The 18,095-nt window shown below is 46.9% G+C and overlaps 1 protein-coding gene and 2 non-coding genes across 4 annotated transcripts in view; 2 read left to right on the forward strand and 1 right to left on the reverse strand.

The window, feature by feature from the left end:
- Window positions 1-264: 264 nt before the first annotated feature.
- The window catches only part of CD99 (CD99 molecule (Xg blood group)), a 33,012-nt gene continuing 15,181 nt past the window's right edge, over window positions 265-18,095 (reverse strand). Inside the window, exons 4-10 of one of the 2 annotated variants that reach the window (XM_032475299.1) lie at window positions 17,492-17,530; window positions 16,786-16,854; window positions 13,093-13,137; window positions 10,695-10,766; window positions 8,899-9,012; window positions 2,054-2,110; window positions 265-800 (exon numbers count right to left, since the gene is read on the reverse strand). In XM_032475299.1, coding sequence (XP_032331190.1) covers window positions 775-800; window positions 2,054-2,110; window positions 8,899-9,012; window positions 10,695-10,766; window positions 13,093-13,137; window positions 16,786-16,854; window positions 17,492-17,530 — 422 coding nt within the window. In that variant the 3' untranslated portion in view covers window positions 265-774. Of the gene's footprint in view, window positions 801-2,053; window positions 2,111-3,223; window positions 4,744-8,898; window positions 9,013-10,694; window positions 10,767-13,092; window positions 13,138-16,785; window positions 16,855-17,491; window positions 17,531-18,095 lie in introns of those variants that run through there. The other variant, XM_032475300.1, reaches the window with a different exon arrangement.
- On the forward strand, window positions 4,882-4,955 carry TRNAA-UGC. Its single transcript has one exon. It is a non-coding gene; the product is annotated as a tRNA-Ala (tRNA).
- Window positions 12,754-12,825, forward strand: TRNAT-AGU. The gene has a single exon. It is a non-coding gene; the product is annotated as a tRNA-Thr (tRNA).

Consider the following 18,095-nt stretch of genomic DNA (forward strand, 5'->3'; position numbering starts at 1 on the left):
GAGTATCTGGATGCAGAGGAGTATCTGCTGCAGGGAGTATCTGGTGCAGGGGAGTATCTGGATGCTAAGAAAGACTTGTTCCCAACGTGACAAGACAAATGAAAGGGAACGGGCAGATTAAGAAAACCCCAGAAATAAAGAGCCTGCACTTAGGGTGAACATCGGTCTTACAGCCCCAGAGGAGGGACCATGGGCTCCATTCCGTTAGTGTCACGGCCTTCTTCACAAGTCACCCAGGTGGTAACACACGTAAGTGAAAAGTACTTGGTTTCCAATTTCTTTTTATTAGTCTGATGTGAAAAAAAAAAAAAAATCCTAGCAAATGAAAGGATTTTTGAGGAAACTAACCAAAGGCTTATCTCCCTCTATAAAAGGGTCAAGTCGACGTTAGGGAAGGCTCACACACACTCAACTTATAGGCAATTTGTTAAACGGCCCAGAGCTTCTGTTCCGGGAAGTTCAGCGGGATCGATATTCGAATGACGGGGACTGGGGGACAGTCAGCCTTCCACGTCACACAGGAAACCCCTCAGGGCCATGGACAAGGTGGGGGTCAGTCCCGTCTGGATGCGAAACTAGTCCTAAGTCAGTATCATCGAGCCAGCTCGGCGGCGACAGGCAGGACGCATCTCAAGGTGACAACAAGGAATCCGACTTGAGCGAAGGCACCGGCGAGACGCGGCCTGCTCCCGGCGGGGCAGCCGTCTTCAGAGCGGCCCCGCAGGCGGGCCTGTGGCCCTGCTGGGACCGCGGGGCCACGTGGCTGCCAGTCTTCTATTTCTCCAGAAGAGTCTGTTGAACTGCAGAGGACAGAGACGCAAGGACACAGTTGACAGGCACCCCGGCTCCCCCTACACGTGCACGAACGCAGCTTCCAACCCTACTTCCGCCCGAGGGCCTGAGCTCAAAACTGCTTGCCGGCAGGAAGCAAAAAACTAGATCTAATCGGCCAGGGAAAAAATTCAAGAAATTTCATACTACGATGCCATCCATCGTGGCTAGAAGCAAACAGATAACTTCAGGGAACGTAGAGAGGAAATGGAGAGCGCATTCTCTGCCGGTGACTTTTCTGAAAAGGTAAGAAATGCCTATAAAATAGCAAATTTCAGAACAAATAATGTTCTAAATGAGGGCCCGCGGCGTTGGTTAATTTGCAACGATTAGGGGCTAAGGTTTTCTGATCAGTTCATTTATGTTTTAGAGGGCTGTTTTGCATTTGGGGTGCTTAAAAATGACAGCTCATTTTTAGGGGGGAGGGTGTAGCTCAGGGGTAGAGCGCGTGTTTAGCACACACGAGGTCCTGGTTCCACCCCAGTGTCTCTTCTAAAAACAAATAAATAAATCAATCTAGTTACCTCCCCTACCAAAAGAAAAAGGAAAAAAAAAAAAGTTAAAAACACTATGAATATAAAAAAAAAAGATCGCTCATTTTACACATCTTTTCTTTATTAGAAGCAGCCGTGAGCGAGACCCCAACTTTCTGAACGCCTCTCTCTTTAGCGTTCAAAATATTTTAACATTAAAAACTCATCTCCATTCCACAGGTGTCTTATTCGATAAATGCTGCCTCCTTTGGGCACAGGAGTGAGTCTCCACAGACGCACAAAAATAAAAGACAGAAACACACAGGCATATACAGCCGTCGTTGTGTTTTCCTGACATTTTCAAGAGTGGCCCCGAAAAGTTTCCGTCATTTAAACTACCTCCTCTCGGCCCGAGTTCCCACCTGGTTGGGGGGGGGGGGGTCTTGTCAAAGTGACCAGAAGTTGCCTCTCAGAGGCTGCACATTCTGACCACGCAGCCACAGGGCACCACCTGGATGATCATTGTCCCCAGGATTTAAAGAGAACTTTAAGATGACTTGGGTCCCCTCCGAAGCCTGAGGCCCAGGGATGTTTATATCTCGCCTCCCAAACGCACCCCCTTGAAAGCTACGAGGCATGAAGGACCACAAAACCGGATTTGAGAAAGGCGGGCAGGACCGCGGTGGGAGGACGTTGAACAGAAACGCTGGGGGGGGCGGGGGGAGGTGACACTCAGTGTCCCTTCTCACCAGGTGGCTCAGCGTTGGTGCTCTGGTGGTTTTCCATGTTGACCTCGCCCTGGTCGGCTGCAAGGAAGAACAAACGCCACAAGGGGGTGAGCACAAAGGCACCACACCCTGATCATGGTTCTCAGGCAGACTCAGCCCCCACCGGCCTACCCTGCCGTCCGCCCCAAAAGCAAGGGCCCACCCTGCTCATGCTGCCGGAGGGCACGCCTCATGGCGCCCTGCCATCTTCCTGCAGTGTTCTTTCCATCTGTTTTTTTTATTTCCAAAGTTTTATCCCACAATCTCTCCAGCAGGCATCAGGCTGAACAAAACCCCGCCCCCGAAGGTTCTCCGAGCACCCGCGCGGGGCAGCAGAATTCAAAACGCACGACAGGTTCCAGGTCCAAACATGTTTATTTCTTTGCTGCACGGTCGTGAAGGCGTAGGAAGCACACGTGGCATGAAAGGAGCCAGACGAGCTCCCGGGACCCGTGACAACCGCGTCCCCGGCTCCCAGAGCACAGTGGCCTCGTCCCGGGGTCGGGTAACTCGTCAACAGCTGGCCCCACTTTCCATCCGGGTCCCAGAGACATGTGTCACCCTCTCTGGGAACTGGATTTTGGTAAGGTGCCGCCCTCCCCCCCGACCACGAGAGGAGACCCCAGTTAGAGACCAAAATCCTACAGTTCAAAAAAGAAAAGGACAAAGAAAGACAAAAAGAGAGAGAAAGAAAGGGAGAGAGAGGAAGAAAGAAAAAGGAAGGAAGGAAGGAATGAAGGATAGGACGAAGAAAGGAAGGAAGGAAGGAAGGAAGGAAGGAAGGAAGGAAGGAAGGAAGGAAGGAAGGAACGAAGGAAGGAAAGGAAGGAGGAAGGAAGGAAAGGAAGAAGAAGGAAGGAAGGAAAGGAAGGAAGGAAGGAAGGAAGGAAGGAAGAGGAAGGAAGGAAGGAAGGAAAGGAAGGAAGGAAGGAAGGAAGGAAGGAAGGAAGGAAGGAAGGAAGGAAGGAAGGAAGGGAAGGAAGGAAGGAAGGAAGGAAGGAAGGAAGGAAGGAAGGAAGGAAGGAAGGAAGGAAGGAAAGAGGAGAGAATTCAAAGGGACCTATGAAAATCCTGCAGGACGGTAGCCACACATATCCTGTCTTCTGCTGCCCGGGCAGGTAATCAACACAGATACATATTAGAGCGAACTGGTTATGGCAAGAAATCCTAAATATGCTTTCATTTCACAAGATAAGCCACCCCTCCCCAGCACAATTTAAAAGGAAAAACAAAAGAAGAAGAAAAGAAAAGACAGAAAGAAACGCAGCAAAAACACTCTAATGGCATTGTGGAAAGCCTACATCACATCTGGCAGTGTTTAAGGAAACGGGGAAAAAAAAATGCCTGTGTAAACAGCAAAGTGTGCCAAGAACAAAATCCGTTTGGGGCCAAACGTGATTTCCAGCAAGCAAAAAGTATGTCCAGTTCCCCACTATCGGAATAAACATTTCGGGCTGGAGAGGAGGGATGGGGTGGGCACACTGTATTTCGACGTTGCTGTCACAACCGCCGGGCATCTGGGGAGAGCCTGAGGGTGGGTGCCTCGTGGGTCAGGAGAGGACCCAGCGAAGTCGGCACACACAGGAACGGGGCAAGGGCACCGCCGGCCGTGATGACAGTGCGGCTCTGTCCTCCGGGGCGGGGGGTCTCCAAGAAGCCGGGATTCTGCCTTGTTGAGACCATGTTTAGCTGGAGCCGAATGTGACCCGGAGCGAGAACAGCCCAGTGGAGGGTGCCCAGACCCGGGAGGAGCATTTAGAGTCCCCATTGCAGGGCTGTCAACCCAGCTCCAGATGCGAACCCCCAAACCTGCAACTCAGCCCCCATAAGACCACCACCCATTCACCTTGGACCCTCAGCCAAGGTCTGAATAAGAGAGTAATGTTTACACCCAAAAAGGAGCTGGTATGATGTGACAAAGGGGGGAAAAAAAGTCATGATTTCCACACATACAGGGATATACATAAGGATGCAAAAATTCTCAGTGTCCACAAGACCCCATCACTCACCCTGCTCTGCTGACCTTAGAATTTTAAGAACCTGAAGTTTTTTTAGGTTATTCCTAAATGTGCAGATTTTTTTTTTCCTGCTGAGAACCAGGAAGTTTACATATTTGGAAAAAAATAGTCAGACAGAGAGAGAGAGTTAATTCTTGGAAATGGACCACATAAATCCAGGGGCGATGGAAGCAGACTGTTAAAAACTGCACCATCGGGGGGAAAGATGAAACCCTATGACCCAAGACAGGGCAGGGAGGAAGGCGGCCGCCCCTGCCGTCCATCCTCCTGGAGGACCCACTGGCAAGGAGGGACCGGAGGGTGAGAAACCTGGTTAGTCCATGGGAACACGCCCCTAAACCTCATCATTGCTTCCTTTCAGATTTCCCTTTGCAACAGAATCTCTGCATCTCTCTTCCTTTTTCTGAAGCTCCCTGTGCCTCAGAATATAAGATCATAAGCTTCTGCACATCCGAAAGGGAGCAAACATGAAGAATTGGGGGGATGGAATCCAGGCTAGGGGAAAATACATCACTGCGGCAACTGCCCGAGACAGGACGCGGACACAGGGGCAAGGTGTGCTCTGCACTCCGCGTCCTTGTAGACAAACACGGATCAGAGAGGACGACCCGGAGGCCCGCCTGGGGTCTTCTGCTCCCTACATCTTCGACTCATCTGAAACGGAAGGTGGAAAAAGGGAGAAAAAAATAAAAAGAAAGAAAGAAAACAGAAGTAAAGTTCTGAGAGGTCTGTTTGCAGGTGCGTGCCCATGCCCCAGGCAGCAGCGAGCTGTCAGAAAGACGTCCTCCGCAGGGAGGGTGTAGCTCAAGTGGTAGAGCACGTGCTTTGCATGCATGAGGTCCTGGGTTCGATCCCCAGTCCCTCCTCTAAGAATAAATAAATAAATCGAATTACCTTCCCATTGCAAAAAAAGAAAAGAAAGACAGAAAGACCTCTTCTGAGCATAGGGGTTAAGGAGAGAGGCTGACAGAGCAGCGAGCAGCAGCGGGTGGACTCAGAGTGGACAGCAAAATTGAGGAGGGGGAGGGGAGGAAAGGGAGAGAGAGATGAGAGACAGATGATAGAGAAATGGGTAGACACATAGATAAATGATAGATCAGACAGGTGGAGGGACAGATATAACGGATGGATAGATACACTGATAGCTGATTACATAGACAGATACATGAATACATGGACGGATGGATGGATAGACAGATAGATGGTAGATATGATGGGTGGATGGGTGGATGGATGGATAGATAGATTAGATGGGTGGGTGGGTGGGTGGATGGATAGATAGATTAGATGGGTGGGTGGGTGGGTGGATGGATAGATAGATTAGATGGATAGATACATGAATGGATGGATAGGTAGGTAGGTAGGTAGGTAGATAGATACATAGATACACAGATACATATCTAGATGGATAGATGGATGGATAGATAGATATATAGATAGATAGGATGGATAGATACACGAATGGGTGGATAGATGGATAGATAGAGAAGGAAGGGAAGGGGGAGGGGAGAGAGAAATGAGTGATAGATGATAGAGAAGTGGGAAGATACATAGATAAGTGATAGGATAGATGGATGAATTTTATGCCTGTATAGATAGATACATTGATAGATAAAAACATAGGTAGATGAGTAAATGGATGGATGGATAGAAAGATAAAGATTGGCAGATAGATGGATAAACGGATAGATAATGGATAGATATGATGGTATGATGGATGGATGGATGGGTGGGTGGATGGATGGATGGATGAGTGGAAAACTAGATAGACAGATATAAAAGAGGGAAGAGGGAAGGAGGGAGCAAGGAAGGAAAGAGGGAGGGAGGGACAAAACGACATGACATTTCACCGAAGCCTCAAGAATCTGATTCCACCAAGGACAATGGAAGCAGCTGTCGAATGTGCTGTGCGCCACAAAAATCAGCCATCGTCCACGCCAAGGGACAACTACTATACACGGAGCTGCCCTAGCAGGTCAGACTCAGCACCATCGGTTGCTTAGACCAACCACTTGAAGCCAGCACACGAAAACCCAAAGACACACACCACCAGGCACCCCAGACTCAGCTTTCAGAGGCCAGCACGCATCACTTGGACGAAAACCAGATTAAGCGCTCCGACGACAATGTCAGACCTTCAGGAGCAAAAGACAGATCCACGGAATTTCGTGGGCCCTGGATGTTTCTTTTCTACGTTCGCTCAAAATGTGAGGCGGAGGCGCTCTTAAACAAGTTTCTATCAAGACTGACGTATTTGCTCCATGTATCTGTGCGTTGGGAGAACACACCCACTTCCCCCACCTGCTCGAGACGGACCTGGACGCAAATTCAACAGATGCCACGGAGAACTCAGCACAGCCAGGCCCCGGAGAGTCACGCGAACCGCCACTCTCAGGGAATAACGCCAAACCGCGGTTTCTCTGAGGATGTAACCACACCCTTCTTGCGAAACCGCCAAGCTCACAGTTCCGTGGGTGTTTACACGTCTTAAAATGAACAGACATAGCACTGAAATTTTGAATGAAGGTATCAGGTGCATAAAACTTATAAAAAAGAGTCCTTCGTGGGGTCCCCAAAAGATCGGGGATCTTCGGCGCATCTGATACCTGGATTCAACATGTCAGTGCCGCCTCTGTTCACAAAAACACGCAATGGACAATAAACGATTCATTTTCTAAGGCAGGTCTGAAAACTGCAATGTCTAGTCACATAGAAAGATGCTCACTGGTCTGTGTTAGCGATCCCCTGCCCCACCCGTTTTGTTTTGTTTTTTATGAGAATAGCGCCTAATTTTCTTTGTGTTGACGCTGGATACCTTACGGCTGGAGACAGAAGTGCCTAATTACTGAAATAAGAAATCCAGTCTGCTTCCCTCATGATAATTTGCAACCCTCCCCCACCTTTTCCTTTGCACGTTGACATCAGCTCAGGATGGCGAGCCACAGGAAAGCCACAAAGCCAATCAAAACGTAGAGTCGCACCCGATTTTTGCAGGACATATTCCAGGGAAATAAATTTAGCCAACCTCTCCGCTGTGTGACTTGAATTCTAGTCTGCCCTGAGCCAGTGCTTCTGGAAGGATGCTTTGCTTTTGTTTTTGAAAATTATTAAACTCGACGATTTCTGCTTGGGGAGGGGAGCTCTCCGTCTTCACGGCCACCCCTACCCCGTGCAATGGACAGGATACTTGAACCCAAGACCGAGAGCCAGAGGGGGAAGGTGGGGGGGACACAGAATGTTTGAGTTTCCCAATTTCTGAATCCCGTTTGCAAACACTGTGTCACATCAGGTCTATGAAGACTCTGGGGTGCCTCCCCAAGTTGCTGTGTCTTGACATACCCCTACCCCAGAGATCCCTCCACCCCATTCACAAGGGAACAGAAATGATTTGCAACTCCAGAACTCAACTGGGGTTCACCTACAGATCTTCAGAAGACCTTTCGGCAAGGGTTTCCCATGCTCCCGTCCCTAGCGAGCACGCCTTACGCCCCTCCCCTCCTGGTTCTAGGAGAATCAAGAGGGAAAAAGTGTGGTGTGTTCCCCTTCTGGTTCCAACTGTAGATCTTTTATAAGCTGGAACTCGGCCACCTGTCCATTTGGACCTCGCTGGGCACTCAGCATTCAGCCAGCCATGCTTTCCCGATGGAGGGCGCCCACTCACAGGTGGGAAATAAGACGCAAGCAGGCCCCCTTCCCGTCCACTGCAAGAAGACACATCTGTAAAAACAGCGGCTTGTTTTAGGTCTGAATCCTAATGCTGTGCAGGACTTTCCATTTCGGGCTCTGAATAGTGTTTGTGGACCTAAAAATAGGGACTGATGGAAGATGAAGGGCAAACTCCATCCCTAGGGTGTAACCCGGCCTCCATCAGCATCGACTGAGGTCTTCTGGGAATTTCCCAAGAACCCTCGGGAAGAGGTCCTAAAGACCGAGGACGTCAACGGCTCAACAGCCAAGGATGAATAAGGACTTAAGATCCTAGGTAGGATGGAAGTTCAGACACCACAAGGCTCCTCCAAGGAGGCGGAGCTGTCCACGGGGCCCCCACAAACCACGTCACAGCCCACCCTTCACTGGTTCTGCGAGAGTGAAGGCGAGACCTAGACAGAGCTTTGTGCAGACGCACGAACGTTAGCTATGAGAACCCACTGACGTCATCAGGACAAACACGTAGCACAGGATTTCAGTCCAAGGTCCACCGAACTCCCAACGATGGCCTTCCCATCACTGTGCTGGTAACTGGCACTGCCTATACACGTTGCCCTATACACTATCCATCCCGTCCAAGCTTCGCGGGGACCTGTCGGCACCGGGTTGTAGCAGAAAGGGCATCGGTTGCCCAGTGCTTCAATTTTCATTCTCTTGGGTGGAGAAAACAATATGGCGGCACCAAGGCCCTCACTCTTGCCCCAGTGATGACCAATGTAGACAATGATGACTAAACCAAAAGAGCTAACGTTTCTCCAACACTCGCTCTCTGCCAGGCAACGTGTCAAGACTTTCCCACACGACCTGATTGATCGCCACAAAAACCCCATAGCGTACAGACCGTCACCTGCCCCGCTTTATAGAAACCCCCCCAAAGTGGAGTCGTTAGTAACTTGCACAAGCTCACATGGCCAAACACAGGAAGCACTGGCATCGAAGCTGCAAAGTCAGATCCCAGTATTCTAGTGATTTTAGGAACCGTCAGCCACGTGACACGGGTTTCCCGCCAACCAGAGTTCTGCTTTTGGCATTTTTAAGAGAAGACACCGTTTTCAAGTGAGCAACACACCGCAGAAAAGAAACGAGTGGTGACAGGCTTACCGTTCTCTTTGAAGCACAACTTCTTTTTCTGGTAGGCAATGAAGCTGGAGATGGCTCCAGCCACGGCGACCACGACAGCCCCGATGATCCCGGGGACCACCCCCTGGGACTCGCCTGTAGGAAGAAGCACAGGGCAGCAGGACGGGGGAACACTTAGCACTCACAGAGAGACCACGGGGCAGGTGGGCGGCAACCTGCCCGCAGGAAGAGATGGGGTTGACTGCTAAGATGCAGGGCCACCGGGTAACCACGGAGGGAACCCCACTCCTGAGCCTTTCCCCCGACAGCCACATCTGGTATCGGAATTAACTGGTTTCCAGTGGGACAACGAACCCTACGTCTTCCCCATCCCTGTGACCAGCGCCGGTGTCCGACCGTCCCCATGAGGAAACTCACACATCCCACCGTGGAAGGTGCCCAGCTGGGACCATTCGACACCCTGTGACCCCGCACAGCTGGATTCCCCCGTCTCCACACCCGCCCTAAAGAACCAAAGCCACCGACTTCCTCATTATGTTCATGTGATTTATTAAGATGGGGTTTCCATCCACCTGCCCCTGCCCCACGTCTACACCTCTTTCCTGGTGTGGCAGGTGCATGAGACATCCTGCTCTATGAATAAAAAGGAAGGATGGTGTGATGGTTAATTGCACGCATGAGCTTGGCTGGCCAAGAGATGCCCAGGTAGCTGGGACAGCACTATTTCTGGCTGTGTCCTGGTAAGTCTCTCCTGAAAAGATGAACATTCCAACACTCTGAGTGAAGCGGGCTGCCGTCTCCAATGTCGACAGGCAGCCTCCAGTCCACCGGGGATCTGAGCAGATCAAAAAGGGACAGTGTGCTCTCTGCTGGAGCTGGGACATCCATCTTCCCCTGCCCTTCGACACGGACGCTCCTGGTTCTTGGGATCTGGGACTCGCACCATTGGTTGTCCTGGTTCTTGGTGCTTTGCGTGGAAATTGAACTGCACCCGAGGCTTTCCTGAGTCCCCAGCATGCGGGCAGCTGACCGTGGCGCTCCTAGCCTCCACAACTACGTGAGCCAACTCCACATGATAAATGTCTTTCTCTGCATCTCTAGAGAAGCCAGCGGTTGTTTCCCTGGGTCATATTGATGGCATTCTTGCTCAGGGTCCGTGGGGAGGGAGACTGAACTTCAAAAGCAGGTCCCGTTGGCACCCAGCTCTGGGAGTGTCAGAGGTGGGCGGGCAACCAGCACGGGCGAACCTCACTTTACCGCGCTTTGCAGATTCGCACTTTTTACAAATTGAAGCTTTGTAGCCACCCCACCTCCAGCATGTCTGTGGGCGCTATCTTCCCAACACCAGTGGCTCCCTTCATGCATCTGGGCCACATTTTGGTACGTCTTCCCATATTTCAAGGTTTTTCATTACAATTATACTTGGGATGGTATCTGTGATCAGCGATCTTGGACTCACTGAAGGCTCATTTTTTAGCCATAAAGTGCGGACACTGTTTTTACAGGCATCATTGTCACCACACACTTCACAGACCACACCGTCTAGTGCGAACATCCCTTTTCTATGCACTGGGGAACCAAAATGTGCGTGGGACTCGTTCTATCGGAATAGTCGCTTTGTTTGCGGTGGGTTGGAACGGAACCCGCCGTATCTACCTGCCTGCGTTTTGGGACACGCGTCTCAGAGAACTAGGCTTCATGTCAGAGTCCCTAGGGTGACACTGCAAATGCTCAACGTTAGGTCGTGACCGCTGCTCCCCCAGTCCCCCGAGAGTAACAACAAGACCTCCAAGACGTCAGAAACGAGGTGTACATACCCTGCTCCTCCCCGTCGTGCCTCTGGTTTCCACCGTCACCGCCACCGCCACCGGCCCCGCCACCGCCGCCTCCTGCAAGAGAGGAAGCAGGCTTGAGGACAGATTGCATCGGGAAGATGTTTGGGCACGGAAGAGTCAAAGCCAGGAACAGCCCCTTGGGACCTTGGTTCATGAAGGCACCTTAACAGAAAGGACCATGGGACTGATAAAGCCATTTCATCTCAAGGTGTCCTTTTCCACCGCTGAGTGGGGACATCCTCGCTCTGTGGAAGGTATCTCCCATCTCGCTCCCATGGACCTGGAAACCAGGCTTGGCATCTGACTCAACCTCCACCCCCATGCTGGGCTCTAGGAGACCCAGTGAGTCGTGAAAGTGTGCCAGGGGAATCCCAGCAGGGGTCCCAGAGCCCACCTGAGACCCTCCCATGGTGACTGGGCTGATCTCAAAGACATTCCTGTTGACTCCCAGTCTCATGAGTGGTGGTCACTGGTGAGGTGTTAACCGTGGACCCATCACCTGGGGTTATTTTCTTCATCCGTGTTTCCCCCAAGGCTAAGAGTTGCCAGCTCACCACCCCCATTTTTCCTGCATTTAATGCCAATATAGAGTTGGTTTTAAGCTGATGTGGGTACAATGATTACTACACAGTGAGTCATTCACCCAGTGGACTATAAACCTGTGAGTGATTTTATTTCTGTTTAAAATCAGAGACTCCCTCTCTGTGTGTCTTGATGTTACACTCACACAGGCACTGCATGTTACACAGCTCAGGAGCAAGAGGGCTGCCTGCTACACTCAAAGTGGGGGACTGCATGTTACACAGCTGTAGACCCAGAGCACAGCCTGTTACAGTCAATGGATAAGTGCACCTTACACAGGCATCAAACTAGAACACTGCTTGTTACACTGTTCAAAGCGGGGAGGTTTTGACCAGCACACATTCATGATTTTAAATGGAAAACCAATTTAGAAGGTAGACGGACAGCCATTGAAAGACACGACTTCAAGGAACAGAGTGAAAGGAGTTTACACTCTGCAAGGTCTGTGAACTCAAGAGGGAATGCAGGGACATTTCCAGTAGATGACCAGCGAGATGTCCCCAGATCACCTCACAGTAAGTCCTCAAATGCTGTAAAGAGAATTCGAATCTTTGGGGGACTGGACTATCCATTAAGGTCAATCAGTCTCAATTCATCAATCAAGGAGTCAAAGGGAAAATATTTCTGGTAACATTTAATGCACACCAACAATGAATGATCCTAACCATATCTTCCTTGGTCCTCCTACGACCAGTAGGGCTGTCAATGATCACAGCTGTTCTGGAAAATAACTTAGCCATCGTGAAGGGATGTAAAAGTTGGAATTCCCTTCAGAAGTCCCACTTCTCGGAAACCACCCTAAGGGAACCAGATGGAGGGCATCCAATATCCAAGTGTAAAGACATGTACAAGAAACTGGGATGAGACCTAAAAAATACAGAAACTAGTGAATATGACAAAACAGAAGCAGACTCCAAGATACAGAGAACAGACTAGTTGTGACCAGTGGAGGGAGGGATGGGGGGAAGGACGAGGTGGGGGAGGGGAGTAAGAGGTAAAAACTGCTCTGTGTGAAATAAATAACCTTCCACGCTACCTTGCACAGCAAACGGAATACAACCAACACTCTGCAATAATTACAAATAGAGTATAACCTTTGAAAACTGTGAATCACTATGATGCACACCTGAAACTTATACTACATTGTACATCAACTAAAATTTTAAAAAAAGTGTTGAGAGATATCAGGTAGTTAGCTAATAAAAATGTGATTTTTCTATTTACAGGAAGAAAAGAAAGAAAGAAAGAAAGAGAGAGAGAAAGAAAGAGAGAAAGAAAGAAAGAAAGAGAGAAAGAAAGAGAGAAAGAAAGAAAAGAAAAAAGAAAAAAAGAAAAGGAACGAAAAGAAAAAGAAGAAGGAAGGAAGGAAGGAAAGAAGGAAGGAAAGAAGGAAGGAAGGAAGGAAAGAAGGAAGGGAAGAAAGAAACGAGCATAACCTAAATGTGTTACAAGAGGTGGGGAGGGTATAGCTCAGTGGTAGAGCGTGTGCCTAGTATGCACGAGGTCCTGGGTTCAATTCACAGTACCTCTATTTAAAAAGTTAGATAGATAGATAGATAGATATTAATAAATAAATAAATAAATAAATAAATAAACCTGACTACCTCCCCACCCCCGGGTCTATCGTCTGCAACCTTGACGTGTCTGCAAAGGGCAGACCTCCATGAAGATGTCCAAGCAGCTGGCTGTGAGATCCCTGAGAGCTAAGACTCTACCTGCTGCCACGATTCTGTAGAGAAGGTGGGTAATCAGGGATGGAGGAACATAAGAGACAGAAGAAGAGGTCATGTCACCCTACCTCCACCTGAATTCCCCTCGATGAGGTCAGAATCCGAGAAGCCACCTAGAAAGAAAAACACAGTGTCATCTGTCACATTAGAACTTTCAGGAAGGTCTTGATGTCTTAGAGTGAAGGAAAACACAGTAGAATCAAAAGCAGACTGGGGGACAGGGGACCCAACAAAGGTACTACTTTACGGAGAACATATCTCAAAGAGGCAATTGCCATGAATGCCCATCCTATGCCAAAAGTCCTAAAATTAAGTCTTACTCGAAACCTCTGCTAACTAAACCTGAAAAAGATGACACAAAAAGAAAAGGAAAGGACATATCAATCTTCTGGATGTATCTAGATAAAACCACACTCAATTACCATCTCTCTAGTGTAGATTCATTGCACTGCTGGCCCTAAGCTGTCACTCTTCCCATTGTGGGGAGAAGGGTTCATACTCAGCCAGAAGACTGATTTTGGCAGTCTGAGGGTAGTAAAAGGGAGACAAATCAGTATTTTTAATACTTATTTAAAACATAACATCTGTGGGGTTGATGTTTCTGCCCCTGGAGAATGGGCTTACACAGGGCTGGTGTAAGGGGGTGACAGACACATTAAAAAGAATCCTGTCATCCCAGCTGACACAACCCCAGACAAGTCAACCCCAGATGACCTAGAGCCAAGCCAAGGTCAGCCACACTTGGCCAAGATTTATCAGAAGTAATGATTTTTAAAATTTTAAGCCACTGGGTTTGGAGATGCTTGTTAGGCAGCAATAGCTAGCTGATACACAGATTCAGTCCATCAGTTTAATAAAACTTATCTTGACCAAGTAGAATTTTTCCCATGAACGTAAGGATGCATTCTATATAAAGACATCCTTCTATATATCTTGTCATATTCATAGGTTCAAAGAAAAAAAAATGACCCATCTCCTTGGATGACCCCAAGCACCTGATGAAATTGAATATTTATTTCCTGTTTAGGAAATAAAAGTCAACTAGAATAGATGTGTAATATGAATATTTATATTTTTAGGGCAATTTCTTTTGTGTAAAAATGAATCTCTTTGAGTTTTTATCTTAAAGTCAGGATTGACTGCTCTGTCTTCTCCTATTGAATGTGGTCCTGAGTTCTCCAGCCAAGGCAAAATGATACAAATACAAGTCAACTGTAAAGAGAAAATATAGACATAAGAAAGGGGAAAACTGGTTTTAAATCATTTGCTGATACTATGACAGTCCTCTTGGAAAAGCTAAGAAGTGAGGAGAAAATGATTAAAAGTTAATGAGTTCGGTGGGGAGGGCATAGCTCAGCGGTAGAGCATGTGCTGAGCATGCACGAGGTCCTGGCTTCAATCCCCGGCACTTCCATGAAAAAATAATTACATAAAAATTTAAAACTGAATAAATACATAAATAAATAAATCTAATTACCTCCCACTCAAAAAGATAATGAGTTCATCATTAAGTGGCTAGTTAAGGAAAATGTCCAACACTCTCTTCTGTATTACAGAAATATTGCTGCAAATGGTGTTACGTTGTCAGTTTTTATGGCTGAGTAGTATTCCATTGTATAAATACACCACCTCTTCTTTATCCAGTCACCTGTTGATGGACATTTAGGCTGTTTCCATGTGTTGGCTATTGTAAATATTGCTGCTATGAACACTGGGGTGCAGGTGTCATCCTGAAGTAGGGTTCCTTCTGGATATATGTCCAGGAGTGGGATTCCTGGGTCATACAGTAAGTCTATTCCTAGTCTTTTGAGGCATCTCCATACTGTTTTCTGCAGTGGCTGCACCAAACTGCATTCCCACCAGCAGTAGATAAATGACAAAGAATGGACACAAAGCACATCTGACTGTCCTTTATGATTACATTACTGCGTTCTGTTGATTCTTATTTTGGGGTTGGCTTTGTTCTTTTGATAACTATATAAGTTTAAAAAGCTAAAGCTCTAAACTGTTCTTAGAAACTATAATCAGAATACAGATGTTAACTAAAAAAAGTCAGTATATTCTATACATGTATTTACGTGCAATATATCGTATATGCGCAGTCAAATTGTAACAATTCTACCTAGTAAAACTGAAAAACGGAAAAAAAAAGAATGCAAAAAAAGACACAAAATGTATTCCTATAATGGACACAAACAGGGAAGAAAACCACTTAGAAATGCATTTAAAGAAACAATAAGGAGAAAGAGGCCCACAGAAAATTGAATCCCAAGGGGAAAAAACAAAAAACTCAGCAGCACTCCACGCGTCAACTTCTACGGGTAAACAATTCAAAGGAAAATAAAAGGAAGGTGTTATTTTTCCCAGGGGCAGGAGAGAAATAAAATGGATCTGAAGCTCAAAGGAAAGAAAGAAAGAAATAAACAGACCCGAAAAAGCAGAGAAGTCACAGAAGCATTAAAAACACTGGGAAGAGAAAAAAAAAAAAAAGTAAACTCTTGCTTGTCAAAAAATACTGTTGGAAACACTCAAAGAGGGAAAATGTTTTCATCGTAAATGAGGGAAAACAGTGAACATCAAGCCACAAATGGAGAAGGCTTACACTGCAGAAAGCAAATGACGGATATCATAAATTACAAGAACGAACGAATGACAAGCAATACACAAAAAAAGAACAAGATGTGGGCAAGCGACATTCGAAAGGTTCTTGCAAATTTCAGACATAAAGACATGAAACTGGGACAAGACGGGCAGAACAGTTTACACAACCTACGTGATCAAGCTCTTCCAAAGAAACAGAACACTGTCAAAATCAGGGATGAGTTACGATAGACTAGGACTGCTAAGAAAAGTTGTATCGTAATAACTATTAAATAATACAAGAAAATGTTTACAGAAGACTAATAAGCAAAAGGTAATGTTATGACACACTATGAATAAAAGATGCGCAGTTTTACTTAACATCTGTTTCATTTAAATTAATATACAGGGGGCAGGGTATAGCTCACTAGAAAAGTGCATACTTAGCAGGCACAGGGTCCTGGGTTCAATCCCTAGAACCTCCATCAAAAAAAAAAAAAAAAAGATAAACTTAATTTAATTACCTCCCCCCACCAAAAAAAAAAGCTTAAAAAAATACATAAATTAATTAACATATAAAACACTAGCGAGAATAACCATCAAAAAGTTCACTGCAGTAGAAGATGGACAGTATTTCTATTTTTCTGGGTTAAAAATTAAACAAACATATAAATGAACAAACAAGCCCCCTCAAAGTCTGAAGTTTCAAGAGACATTCAATTCAGAAAGCATGTTAGTGCAATTCCTCTGAGGATATTGTCATGTGTCACAAAAAAGCCAAAAGCTTAAGAAATTAAGAAATTAAGAAAGGAAGGAAGGAAGGGAGGGAGGAAGGAAGGAGGAAAGGAGGAAAGAAAAGAAAAAAAAAACTTATTTAAAGTAAAACCACAAGCAGATATTTCTCTCCACATCGAGTCTACATATTTAAAATCTTACATTCAATTTTTTAAAGGTTCCCTTAAAACCATGGAAGTAAAACCAGCAAACGAAAAAAAAAAAAAATCACATCCAAACCAAAAATGTCTTCTTCAAAACTGTTTTCCACTCCTGGAAAATTGGAATTACCCGGCACCAGGAGTTCACAGTAAGATCAGGCTAAATCTGACATGACCTCCTCTCAGCTGACCTGGAAATCACTGGTCTGGAAAACACGCAAGGACCCGCAGGGCTTGAGGTCTTACCGGAGGAGCCAGGGTGGCTGGGGTTTGGATTAGGTTTTGGCTTGGGTGGACTGCGTGGCGTTGGGTCATCTGTAAAGGATGAGAGTTGCAATTATGAGCATTTTGCAGTCAAGTAAACATAACACCCATTTGTATAGAGGTGATTTACTGAACAGTTAGAAATCGAAGCGTGTCCTTTGTCACGGCGGGGACACCCGTACACACCGCCATCTATGGATTTCTCTCCATCATCCTCCAGGCACCGTACTTAACTTGGTGTATTTCCAACAGAAAATAAAGCAGATGTCTGGGCCAGCTACAGAACTGGGGGGTGGGGGCAGTGCAAAATGACAATGCAGAGTCCCTTGCTCAAAATGCATTAAAAAATTCACTATGGTGGCCACAGAGTGGCCAACCAACCATGGCAGCCCTTCTGAGTGTGGGGCCCTGGGTGACCGCACAGGTCACAGGCCCAGGAGGCCAGCCTTGGGCCAGGGAGTTCAGTTCGCCTCACGCCACCTCAGAGCTCTAAGAGCTTTCAAATAAAAGTAGGCGTATTGATTAAAACCGAGAAAACTCAACAGCAATCAACAATGCACCTATTCCTTAAGTTTTCCTCGTTAAAAAAAAAAAAGAGTTCAGCTTATGATTTAAAAGAGATCAGCCTCTTTGAAATGATAAATGAGGAAATTAGACCTAAAGGAGATTTAAAAGAAGCCTTACTTACTGTGTCCTCCAATGGCATCTTCTAAACTGAAGTCATCACCTGAAGGAAGAAAAACAGGTCGTTAAGACTGAAGTTCTGGGTGAGCCAAGAATGGAAACGACTCTCTCAACAGGCAGAGGGCGCACCGCATCCCGGCGTCCCTAAACACGTCCCTGAATATCCATCTGACCAAAGTATCAACAGAAAATCCAAACCCCTGACCGTTTCCACAACAATCTTCTCTCCCACGAAGAGAACACAAGAACCTAACAAAAGTGAAATAACGACAGGGGTGTGTCCATCAATCACTCTGCACGAACAGAGCTGAACTCTCAACTCCTTTCTGCAGATAATTCTTTTCTGTTGACTGCCTGTCTTAATCATCAGCCCCTACCAAGTGGCCGCCAAATCCTGCAAAAGGTGGGGGAGGGCACAGCTCAGTGGCTGAGTGCATAGTTAGCATGGTGAGGTCCTGGGTTCAATCCCCAGCACCGCCATTAAAACAAATAAATAAACCTAATTACCTCCTTCCTGCGAAAGAAAGAAAGAAAAGAAAGAAAAAGAAAGGAAGGAAGGAAGGAAGGAAGGAAACGAGTAACAGACAGTCAGACTGAAAATATCCAGA

Source organism: Camelus ferus, chromosome X (assembly GCF_009834535.1).
Source record: "Camelus ferus isolate YT-003-E chromosome X, BCGSAC_Cfer_1.0, whole genome shotgun sequence".
NCBI lineage: Eukaryota > Metazoa > Chordata > Mammalia > Artiodactyla > Camelidae > Camelus > Camelus ferus.